Source organism: Felis catus, chromosome B4 (assembly GCF_018350175.1).
Source record: "Felis catus isolate Fca126 chromosome B4, F.catus_Fca126_mat1.0, whole genome shotgun sequence".
Taxonomy (NCBI): domain Eukaryota; kingdom Metazoa; phylum Chordata; class Mammalia; order Carnivora; family Felidae; genus Felis; species Felis catus.
The window spans coordinates 94,162,983-94,175,650 of record NC_058374.1 but is presented as its reverse complement, the minus strand read 5'-3'; the positions used below and the strand labels follow the sequence as shown (position 1 = coordinate 94,175,650).

The 12,668-nt window shown below is 38.1% G+C and overlaps 1 protein-coding gene across 6 annotated transcripts in view; it reads right to left on the bottom strand.

Moving 5' to 3' along the window:
- The window catches only part of YEATS4 (YEATS domain containing 4), a 75,846-nt gene that overhangs the window by 44,028 nt on the left and 19,150 nt on the right, over window positions 1-12,668 (bottom strand). The window contains exon 7 of one of the 6 annotated variants that reach the window (XM_045062058.1): window positions 6-2,349. The exons of 4 other annotated variants lie outside the window; for them this stretch is intronic. In XM_045062058.1, the coding sequence (XP_044917993.1) occupies window positions 2,228-2,349 (122 nt within the window). In that variant the 3' untranslated portion in view covers window positions 6-2,227. Of the gene's footprint in view, window positions 1-5; window positions 2,350-10,137; window positions 10,801-12,668 lie in introns of those variants that run through there. One more of the 6 variants, XM_003989033.6, reaches the window with a different exon arrangement.

Genomic DNA, 12,668 nt, shown 5'->3' with positions numbered 1-12,668 from the left:
TGTAGTTCAAGTACCAATAATGGCTGAGAATAATCCCAGGAGATAATCTGATTCATTCAGATTGGGTTAAGCATCCACCCAAATATAATCATGTCTGGCCAGGGGGAAGGGCCACAGAATTCACCTCTGTGAATGGTGATTGTAGTTCTCAACCAGAGGAGCCTAGGTTGGGGAGATCCTATCTACTACTGACAATATGGCAAGATGGATCGGTACTGATGCCATTTACCAAGGTAGGGAATTTGTGATGGTGAGAAGATCAGAATAGAGGACAATAACTTAAGTTTTGGACATGTTCAACTGAGATGCTCATAGAACATCTACACCTATTGTCAAGGAGATAGATGAATGTACAGTCCAGAGTTTAGCACGGGAATTTGGGCTGGATATCCTGGCTTGGGACAATTAGCATACAAACAGTATTTGCAGCCAGGGGTAAGTAAGAAAAAAAAATATGCTGGTTCAAGATAGAACCATAGAAAATAGGAAATATTTATAGGATTAACAAAGGGAAAGAAGGAACACTAAAGGAAACAGAAAAATTGACCAAAAGGACCGGTGAAAAAACAAACAGAAAAAAATCACAGAGAGAGGAGGGCAGAGAAGAGAGAGGAAGTTTCTAGGAAAAGAAAGTGGTCAATTCAGTTAGATAAGATAAACCCTGAAAATGCCCAGTTGGATATGGCCTCAAGGTCTCTGATGATGAGGGCATCAGAGTGGAGGAAGAAACCTAACTGCAGTCAGTTTAGGAGGTTAGGAAATGAATTCCTCAGACTGAATGCCTTTGCAGCTACTCATGAAGCAGGGAGGTGACAAGCCTCGGTAAGATTGAACAGAAGAAATGAGTCATTGTGCTTAAGCTTCACGGTTCTTTTGCAAATCTCTTTTGTATGGGGTAACTTGGGCTAACCTACGTGGGCTCAGAACATTGACAAAGGCCCAAACTCGGGTTTTTACTTTGAATTCACAGAGCAAATCCTAGAGCTCCCTCTTGGGGTTGGCGATTCTTGTACATTCCTAGTCTTGGAAACCCAAGAATAAGCAGACTGTGGCTCTGGGGCTGTATGTGGCCCTCAGCCTGCTTCCCTGTGGCCTGGGAACTAAGGATGGTTTTGTTTGTTTGTTTGTTTGTTTGTTAATGTTCTCAGTGCTTGGAAAAAAAAAATCAAACAAAGGAAAATATTTTATGATGTGGAAATTTTACGAAATTCAAATCTCCGTGTCATTAAATGCATTTTCGTTGGAACACAGTGCTCATTTGTTTAGGGACGGCTGATTTCATGTTACAATAGCAGAACTGAGCAGCAGTGACAGAGAATGTATAGCCCCACAAGGCCTAAAATACCATCTGGCCCTTTTGGATAATGTTTGCAGACCTCTACTATAGAAGACTGGACAGGGCAGTCCTGACACTTTAGATTGCTCTTAGAGAGATAAAAATACCTTAGTTCTGGTCATCAAACTCAATAAAAACACACTATAAATTTTGTCTAATTTCCCAAAGTCTTAAGTACAGAAACAACCTCGGCATAAGTAGACCCACATGAATGGTACATTCCAGGCCAAAGTCAGTTTTCACCTTTGGCTTATTTGTGCTTGTGATATCTTGGGACACAGCTGGGCAAGACTCTGTGCCTAGCACTGGGACAGGCTAGAGTAGATGAAGAAAAAGCCAAGATCTGCAACTAGAATTGTGCCCTAGTGTGGAATAGACCCCGGGCAGGTCCTAAAAGTTAAGTGGCAGAGAACACTAAAAGGCCAGTGATCGTTTATTGAGCACTTCCTGTATGCTAGGCATGTCAAGTGCTTTATATACAATTATCAAGATAAATAAAACCAACTCGCCCTCTTTTGCCAAGAGTGAAAAAAAGTGTGAAGGACAGTAATAGAAGTATATCATACTTTCACAGCAGGATGAATAACAACACAAAAGAGAGGCAAACAAGATACTATGATGGGTCAGAGGAAGTGAGCTTAGTTGGGAGGAGGGAGAGGGAAATTTGGGCCTGGAAGAAAGGAAATATTTTAACAAAGGAAGAAGATGGAAGGTGTAATAGCAGGAGAGTGCAGGGTAGTACATTTGAGGAATAGCATGAAGGTTCTACTGGTTGAAATGGAGGATGTGTGTAAACTAATTTTTTAACTTACAAATTTATTTTCAGTTTGCCATGAAAGCCTTTCTGACTCTGCCCAACAGGGGAGATCTTAGGTTCAGTTACACCTTGACTCACAACTTGACTATAGACCGCATTTGGACACTCCAAAGGCTACAGCCTGGGAACCACAGACGGCCATCAAGACATGGGCATGTGCTCCCAGGAGTCATTGCAGCAGTCCGTTGAGCATGCGCTGCAGATTCAAGGAAGCAAGGTGCCCATCAGGCAAACATAGAAGCTGCCTTGGCTTACAGGCCCTACTCCCTGCAGGAGCCAGTATCTCTTATAACCACTTCCTAGGTATAGTTTCTAGAGTTCCTGTGAGAGACACACCAATTACTTAGAGTCACAGCACTCAGGGAAGTCCAAGGATGTGACTTCCTGCCTGGACTGATTGTTCTCTCACTCCAGACATTGTTTACCAAACAGAGATCGCCTTCCCCATGCACAGTGTTGCCTGGCGGCATGATTGACATACTGTCTTTATCACATTGCCTGAGAAACCAAATTCTGAAGCAGAGTCAAATTCTGAAGCAGAGTCAAATTCTCAAGCAGAAAGGGAAAAAGGTTTTGTTAGCCCTTTACTCATCCTCCCCAACATCTACTCCAATGTCACTGCTATCCTCAAAAGTAACTTCTGTTAATTACTTTTCTAAGAATTTACATAAAGTTGTATACACATCGGTAGGCATTTAGTTTATATCCAATTTTTCACTATTACAAACAAGCAATTAACATCCTTCTGTACATATGAGAGTGTTTCCTAGTAGTGAAATCATTTGATTAAATGATAAATATACAATCCTAATAGATAATATTACACTGCTATTAATACTCTTAATGCACACCAGCAGTGTATGAATGCCAACCCCCCTATTCACTCTTCTGTGACACTGTTTATTAGAAATCTTTAAATATTGTCTCTACAGTGAATGAGAAATGGTCTTGCATTCATTTACATTCCCCCAATAACAAGTGAGTTTACAGATATTTTCAAATGTTTATTGACCATTTGTATTTTTCATTTGAATTACTTGGTCATATTCTTTGCACATTTTTCTATTGAGTTGACTTTACTGATTTGTGGATAATATACATACACACCCATATCTATATTATTATATATTATATGTATTATATTCTACATATGTGTACTATGTTAGGCAGTGTATATAATATTACATATATTATATATAATGTTGTATGTTATATATATTACTACATATGGCATATATATTGAAATGTTGTTTATATACACATACAAATATTTGGGCATTTTCAGATATATAATGGGAATTATTAATGATTTTTGATCAGGACAGCTTGGTGCTGGGAGGAGTGATTAGGCATTGGGGTTTGGGAGTTAGACCTGAGTCTGCCCAGTTCAAATGCTTTCTAATATGTGTCCTTGGGTAAAACACTTAATCTCCTTGAATCTCACTTTTCTAATTTGTAAAATGGGATAATCATATGCATTCATTGAGTTGTCTTCTTTTTAAATTTTTAAAAAATGTTTACTTATTTTTTGAGAGAGAGAGAGAGAGAGAGAGAGAGAGAGAGAGAGAGAGACAAAGTGTGAGTGGGGGAGGGGTAGAGAGAGAGAGAGACACAGAATGTGAAGCAGGCTCCAGGCTCTGAGCTGTCAGCACAGAGCCTGACGTGTGGCTTGAATTCACAAACCACGAGATCATGACCTAGCTGAAGTCGGACGCTCAACTGACTGAGCCACCCAGGCACTTCATTGGATTGTCTTTAGCTCAGTTTGGGGCCATAAAGTATTCAGTCAATGGTAACACTTAGCATTATTTTTAAAAATTGAGGTGTAATTCACAAACCATAAAGTGTACAAGTCAGTGGCTTTTTAGTATATTCACAAGGTTGTGCAACCATCACCACTATCCAGTGCCAGATACATTTTCATCACTCCCAAAAGAAATCCTGTATCCAGTTACTCCCTACCCTCAACCCCCATCCCCTGGTAAACCCTAATCACTCTTCTTTTTTTTTTTCATTTTGATTTTTTTTTAAAGTAAGCTCTGCACCCAATGTGGGACTTGAACCCATGACCCCAAGATGAAATCACGTGCTCTAACTAAGCAAGCCAGATGTCCCTAAGCCCTAATCACTTTCTATCTCTGTTTTTGCCTATTACATATATTTCATATAAGTGGAATGATACAATATATGGCCTTTGTGTCTGGCATCTTTCATTCAGCATAATGTCTATATGGTCTATCCATATTGTAACATAACACTTCACTTTTACTGCTGAATAATCCATTGTATTGATATGCCAAATTTGATTTATCCATGCATCAGCTGATGGACATTTGGATTGTTTCTATTTGGGGCTATAATGAATAATACTCACACAAATATTCATGTACAAGTTTTTCCATGGACATATGTTTCCAATTATTTTAGCTATATACCTAGAGGTAGAATTGCTAGGTCACATAATAACTCTATGTGTAACTTTTTTTTTAAGTTTATTTATTTAAGCAATCTGTACACCCAATGCAGGGCTCGAACTCACAACTCCGAAATCAAGAGCCTCACGTTCCACCAACTGAGCCAGTCAGGCACACTTATGTTTAACTTTTTTTTTTTTAAACGCATATTCATTTTTGAAAATTAGAGAAACAGAGCATGAGTGGGGGATAGAGGAAGACACAGAATCCGAGCAGGCTCCAGGCTCTGAGCTGCCAGCACAGAGCCCAACGCAGGGCTCAAACTCATGAACCATGAGATCATGACCTGAGCCAAAGTCGGTTGCTTTCCTGACCAAGCCACCCAGGCACCCTAATGTTAACTTTTTAAGGAACTCCCAAACTATTTCCATCAGAACCCACGCTGATTTACATTCTCATCAGCAATGTGTGAGAGTTTCAATTTCTCCACATCCTTGTAAACACTTGCTATTGTCTGTCTCTTCTATGATAGTCATTTTAGTGAAGTAATACCTCACGATGGTTCTGATTTGCATTTCTCTAATAACAAATGATGTTGAGCATCTTTTCATGTGCTTATTGGCCATTTATATTTCTTTGGAGAAATGTCTATAGAAATCTTTTGCCCAATTTTTTATTGGTTGTCTTTTTATTACTGAGTTGTAGGAGTTCTTCATATGTTCTGGATACTAGCCTCTTTTCAGATTTGCAAACATTTTCTCACATCCTGTGGATTGTTTTTTCACTTTCTTGGTAATGTCCTTTGAAGCATAAAGTTTTTTGTTTTTGTTTTTTAGTTTATTTATTTATTTTTTTTTGAGAGAGAGAGCATGAGTGGGGGATGGACAGAGAGAGAGAAAGAGAGAGAATCCCAAGTAGGCTCCACCAGTGTGGAGCTAGACACGGGGCTCGAAACTATGAACCATGAGATCATGACCTGAGCTGAAACCAAGAGTCGGATGCTTAACCAACTGAGCCACTCAGATGTCCTGAAGCAAAAAGTTTTTAATTATGAAGTCCAACTTATCTATTTTCTCTTTGGTTGCTTGAACTTTAGGTGTTATATTCGCATTTTATTCTTTTTTATTCAATTATAAATAAAATTGTTTTCTTAATTTTATTTTCAGTTCATTGCTAGTGTATAGAAATATAACCAACTTTTGTATATTGATCCTGTATCCTGCAACCCTGATGGATGCATTTATTAGCTCTCCTAGTTTGTGTGTGTGTTTATTTCCTGGGATTTTTCTAAGTACAACATCATGTTGTCTACAAATAGAGATAATTTTACGTCTTCCTTTCTGATCTGGATGCTTTTTATTTCTTTTTCTTGCCTGGTTGCCCTGGCTAGAATCTCCAGCACAATGTTGAATAGATGTGGTCAAAACAAACATCCTTGTCTTGTTCCTGATGTTAGGGGGGAAAAGCATATAGTCCTTCACAATTATTTATAATGTTCACTATGAGTTTTTCTTAAATGCCCTTTATCAGGTTGAGGAAGTTCCTTTATAGTCCTAGTTTGTTGTGTATTTCTATCATAAGAGGGTGTTGGATTTTGGTCAAATGCTTTTTCTGCATTTATTGAGATGACCATGTAGCTTTTATCCTTTATTCTTTTAATTTGGCCAATTTATTAGTTGGCTGGGGTTGCCATGACAAAGTCCCACAGGTTAGGTGGCATAAACAACAGAAAGTTTAATGTGTCATCAGGGTTGGTTTCTTCTGAGGCCTCTCTCCACAGCTTGTAGCTGGCTGTCTTCTCCCTATGTCTCCACATGGTCTTCCTAAGCTTTTTACAAGGATCCAGCCATACTGAATTAAGATCCACCCTAATGACCTCATTTTGACTTAATTACCCTATTAAAGGCCCTATCGCCAAATACAGTCATATTCTGAAGTACTGGGCATTAGGACTTCAACTTACAACTTTTCAAGAGACACCATTCCACCCCTAACAGCCTGTAATGCAGATTGTTTTTTACATGTTGAACCAACCTTGTATTCCTGGGATAAATCCCACTTGATCATGAGATCACTTACTCCTATCTATATGTTGCTGGATTCAGTTAGCAAATATTTTGTTGAAAACTTTTACAAACAGCTAGTGTTATTATTCTTTATTCCTACCAAAGTACTTTTACATATGCTATTTCACTTTCCCTTAAACAGAATTCTATGAGGTGGGTAGGATATTCACATTCACTAATGCAAAATGAAGCTCAGGAAAAGTGAAGTGATTTTCTCCCAATTATAAATTTGCAGTAGTAGATAGTATAGACTGGAATCAAAACTATAGATGGGAAGTACATTAGCGAGATGAAAGAAAGCAGGATTTGGTAAGAACAAAGAGAAACTTTGTATGGCTGGAAGTTAACAGGGTCAATTTGAATGGCATCAGTGATTTCAATGATGTAAGAACTGAGGTCATCTGCTGATGTGCACAATAAGAGTAAATACACTTGTGGTTTCAATTCATGCATGTAATTAAACCAAGTAGAGATGACAATTCTCATTAATTTTGAGATCATGATTTGACCAGATTAGCTGACGGAGAATAAGCCAAAGTTTTGCTGGTAGGGATTTGACTATGTCAGTAACAGTACACCATTCCTTCATTCTTGGAAAGTTAGTTTCCAAGGTGACTGCCAATTCATACAATCTTCTCTAATCCTTGATGGAGTTAGTACCATGACTGTTCAGTCAGAGAATGCTGAATTCAAATTCTATTTCCGGCCCCAACAGACTGTGTGACTTTGAGTCATTTAATTTCTGCAAGACTGTATTCCCTCATCAAATGGAGGAATTGAATTAGATGTTCTCTAAACTCTCTTCCAGTTCTATGACTCTTATTTAGTGAATAAGGGGCGTGGTGAATTCAGTTCACTGGAAATTTTTAAACAGCAATGATGAATTCGCTAAGGGTAGACTAAGGAATTACTAAAGAGCAATGAAGCCTAGAGGGTAGAGAGCAGGTAAGCCAGGCTGGGTGGCCAGCGAAAGTGGGAACGTAGACAGACTGGGGTGGGTGGGGGGAAGGCTACCCAGAGTTAGGAATATCATGGGGCATATTACACAAAGCTACAGGAATCTAGGTGGTCAATTAATTACAAATAACTAAAAAGCCAGACGAGAGAGTCCAGGCTGGGACAAAACACAAATAAAACCCCTATCATTAGCCACCTATTTTTACATCAGGATCATGTTATTGATCTCAGTTCACTGAATGATGCACTGAAGAGCAAGAATTGAACCTGAGTCTCTCCAGTAGTTTCTGAAGTCCTGGCCCATCAGCTTCTCTAATCATTCACAAGTCATGTTTCATGTTTCTGAACTGTCACATGACACTTCATAATGAACAGGAGGCAATGTTCTGATAATCAAGACATCTGTTTTTCCTTTTCACTTAATTTTATTTATTTTTTTAACTTTATTTATTTTTAGAGAGAGAAAGCCTGGGAGGGGCAAAAAGAGAGGATGAGAGAATCCCAAGCAGACTCCATGCTGTCAGCACAGAGCAAACATGGGGCTGGAACTCACAAACTGTGAGATCATGACCTGAGCTGAAATCAAGACTTGGACACTTAACCAACTGAGCCACCCAGGCACCGCCAACCCCCCCCCCCCCCGTCTTGTAGAATATTTTCAAAGTTTGTATAATTCTAAACAAACTTTGTCACTTAAAATGTTTAAACATTTTAAGATGAAATTTCTAATGTCCATTTAAACCATTTTTAAAATGTACAAATCATTGTTTTTGTATACGCACAAGATTGTGCAATCATCACTACTAATTCCAGAACATTTTATCACCCTAAATAGAAATATCCTTCTCCCCATCCCCTGGCAGCAAGTAATCAACTTTCTGTTTTTGCAGATTTGCCTATTTTAGCAATTTCATATAAATGGAATCATACAATATGTGGCTTTTGTGTCCGACTTCTTTCACTTAGCATGTTTTTAAGGTTCCTTCATGATGCAGCAGAATCAGTACTTACTTCCTTCTGGCTGAATAATGTTTCACTGTGTGGATACCATATTTTATTTACTCCTTCATTAGTTGATGGATATTTGGGTTGTTTCCTTTTTGGCTATTATGCATAATTCTGCCATGAACATTAATGTACGAGTTTCTATATGAACATGTTTTCATTTCTCTTGGTTATACACCTAGCACAATTCCTGGGTCATTATTGTAACTAAGCTTCACTTTTTGAGGAATGGCCAAACTATTTTCCTAAGTGGCTACATTTTTTTACATTCCCACCGGCAACATGTATGAGGGTTCGTTTCTTCATATTCTCAACAACTTTTTTGTTCTGTTTTGTTTACAATTATAGCCAGTGTGGTGGGTGTAAACGTGGTATCTCATCATGACTGATGGTTCTGATTTGCATTTTTCTAATGATTAATATTGAGCATCTCCTTATGTGCCTAGTGGCTATTTATATTTCCTTGGAGAAATGTCTATTCAATCCTTTGTCCATTTTAAAATTGGGTTGTCTTTTTGAGTTATAAGAGTTTTCTATATACTCTGGAGAGATCCTACTTGGATTAAAAGCCAACACAGAAATAAGAACTGACAGAGGGCAAAGCTGAGCCATGATGACGTATTTTGCATTCTTGTACTCATCCATGCATAAAGTCAGACTTACCTCCATGAAGCTTAGTTTTTTGAACCAACACATTCTTGGGGCTAATCTGACTAGAATAATGGAGGGGTGATCTTCCATGCCAGGATCACTCAAGTAGAATGGGACTTTTCCTCCATTAGTTTTTCTGGTCAATCCCCAGGCCCTACCCTATACTGTGGGCATTGGGTAGGAAGCAGGGGAAAGATGAATGATGTCTGGCACAATTGGAAGTACCACCTCCAACCCCATAGGGCCTCTGGTGAAAATTTTAAGACTACAGAGACCTTTGCAAAATCTCCATAATGCTTATAAATTCCACAACTTAAAAATAGAGCAACAAAGTAAAAAGGCAGATAAATACAAAGTATCTAAAAATGCTAAAGTGGGTAAATACAGAAAATACAGAATCCTTGCATTAGGCATAGACATGGTTGCTATTTTTAAGAGCTCTGTAACTAATGTTAATGTTATATGTTTTCCAAGATACTTTCCTACCTACTATTGTCCCTAGGGTGCCTACACAGATCAGCTGACATGGCCTTAAGTACTACTGAATGTTCAAATTCCATGAGTCCAAAACTAGAGGGTTTGCCATGTGGATCTGAACAGGACAGGCTAAGGAGAAGTGGAGAAATTAGGGGTCATATGTGAAGCTGATGCATAGCTGCTTCCTATGTATCTTTGGAAAATGTAGGAGGGATGAAATATTTTTCTATGTGAAAATGAATGACACTGTGGTAGTTAGGCAGAGTAATACTTAAAATATGATCTTTGCCATCTCCATGCAAAAATGAGTGCCAATAAGAGATGTGTGATCACAGTACTATGGAGATACATTATTGTAGGAAGAGAGCTACAGGTGCTTCATCAAAGAGGAAGAAACACATCAAGAGGCAGACACAAGATCTGTAAACTACATTTATTGAGTACTTACTGGGCAGTGGGCACAACAGATACAAAAGAGTTATTAGGATGGGGACAGGTAAGAACTTAAAAAATTAAATATACATGTTAATTTACCACTAATTCTACCAGGAAAGTACAAAATTTTTACAACTTACACTTTATAATGAAATTGTGATGCTTGTCAAAAGGATAAGCTATACATACAAAGCGAAAAAATTTTTTAAATTGTGCTTAACATCATTAGAATTACCCTAAAATGGGTTGATAAAATGCCTATTCAGCATTCATTCTCATTACACACATATATTTCACTTCCTTAAACACTGCTTGAAAAGTACAAATACTTTGACTTAACTGCTGAGAAATCTGTGGTCAACAACTACATGTGCCGTTTCTCTAAGAAACATCATGGCATGTGCGGTCCATTTCTCCTTTAAAGTCCATCTTATTTTCAGCTTAGCTTACTATCAAGTTCTCTTAGAACTGTTTATATCTCTTTTGTCTGATCATCTTCTTCAAGTTTCCTGATTTCATTTTTTAAACAATTTATAGTTTCACGACTTGCCTTTAATCTCTCCTTAAGCTCTGCGATTTCAAAGCTTGTTTTTTTTTTTGCAGCTTCTAATTTTTCTCTGGTTTTCACTTCAAGTTCTGCAACTAAGGAAAACATTTTTATCGAACTATTTCATTTTTCTCAGATGTCTAAGGTATGTTATAGAGTAATAAATATGGCATTTCCTTAGGTCAGTTTCCATGATAAAAAACATAAACAACCTAAGATATATTACATTAAACATAAGGAGGTGGGTAGAAAGTCTGAACTCTCAAGAGAGAAGCTAAGACATTTTCTACAACTAAGACTGAAATTTGGCCACTCACAGTTTAAAATTTACAATTAAGATGTTAAGACATAATGTCCTTGTTTTCCTTTCCATACACAAATTTGGAAATAAGGGGGCATACAATCCAAGAGACATCCAACTAATAAGAAGAGCTAACTAAATACAGTGTTCTGAGGGCACCTGTGGCTTAGTCGGTTAAGTGCCTGGCTCCTGATTTCTGCTCAGGTCATGATCTCACAGTCCTGAGATGGAGCCCTACATAGGGCCCTAAGCTCAACGTGGAGGCTGCTTAAGATTCTCCCTCTCCCTCCGCCTCTCCCCCACTTGTGCACATGATCTCTCTCTCAAAAAATAAAAATAAATGTTAAAAAATTAAAAGCAAATAAAGAGGGGTGCCTAGGTGGATCAGTCCACTAAGTTTCTAATTCTTGGTTTCATCTCAGGACATGATCTCATGGTTCCTGGGACTGAGTTCTGTGTTGGGCTCTGTGCTGGCAGCGTGGAGTCTGCTTGGGAGTTTCTCTCTGCCCCTGCACCCCCTCTTGCGTGCGATCTCTCTCTCAAAATAAACATTTAAGAATAAATAAACAGGGGCACCTGGTGGCTCAGTCAGTTAAGCATCCTACTTTGGCTCAGATCATGATCTCCTGGTTTGTGAGTTTGAGCCTCACATCAGGTTCTCCGCTGTCAGCACAGAGACTGCTTCAGATCCTCTGTCCCCCTCACTCTCTGTCCTTCCCTCACTGGTTCTCTCTCTCTCAAAATAAATAAACTTAAAAAAAAAAAAAACCACAAACATACATACAGTGTTCTTAATGTACAGGTGAAACATATAAACAAAATCACACTGGTAAAACAAACCTTTATTTTTTTTCTCAAAAAAGACAGCAATAATTCTTAGGTCTAAATTCCAGCTGTACCATTTATTAGCTGTGCCACTCTTAAGTTATTTATTATTTTTATGCTCTTTTCCTCACTATATTATGATGTATATTATAATAAGACTATAACAAATACTTCATATTATTAAAAAAATATTTTAAGTGTAGTTTTTTTAAAAGTTTATTTATTTAGAAAGTGTGTACTCGCATGCCAGTGGGGGAGGGCAGACAGACAGGGGGAGAGAGAATCCCAAGCAGGCTCTGTGCTGATAGCCCAGAGCCTGACACAGGGCTCAATCTCATGAACTACTTGCCAGATCATGACCAGGGCCCAAAATCGAAGAGTCAGACACTTAACTGACTGAGCCACCCAGACACCCTTAATGTCTAGTTTTAATTGCTTCATTTATTTTGCGACCTATTTCTTTCTCCCAAACTAGTCTTCGTGGTTTTACAGAAATTCTGGTAGATGATGTGCTCTTAGTTGAGCTTTTCTATTTTCTTGGTGCTTGTGGAATGACTCCTACTGGTATTAATGACCAGCTAGTCAAAGAGGACCTAGCATCTTATGAAGTAGGGTAAGCAGAGCTGTGAACTTCCATTTTTAGTTGATATGTAAACTGTATTTAAACATTTTAAATGAATTAATGTATATAAAGTATCTGGAATACTGCCAGGTACATAAAAAGCCATCCTAACTACCAATATGACAAAGAAACACTAAATGATATCCAAAACATTCTAGATGACTACATAACAAATTACTAAAGAATATATCATTACTGTAAAATAGAATACACCT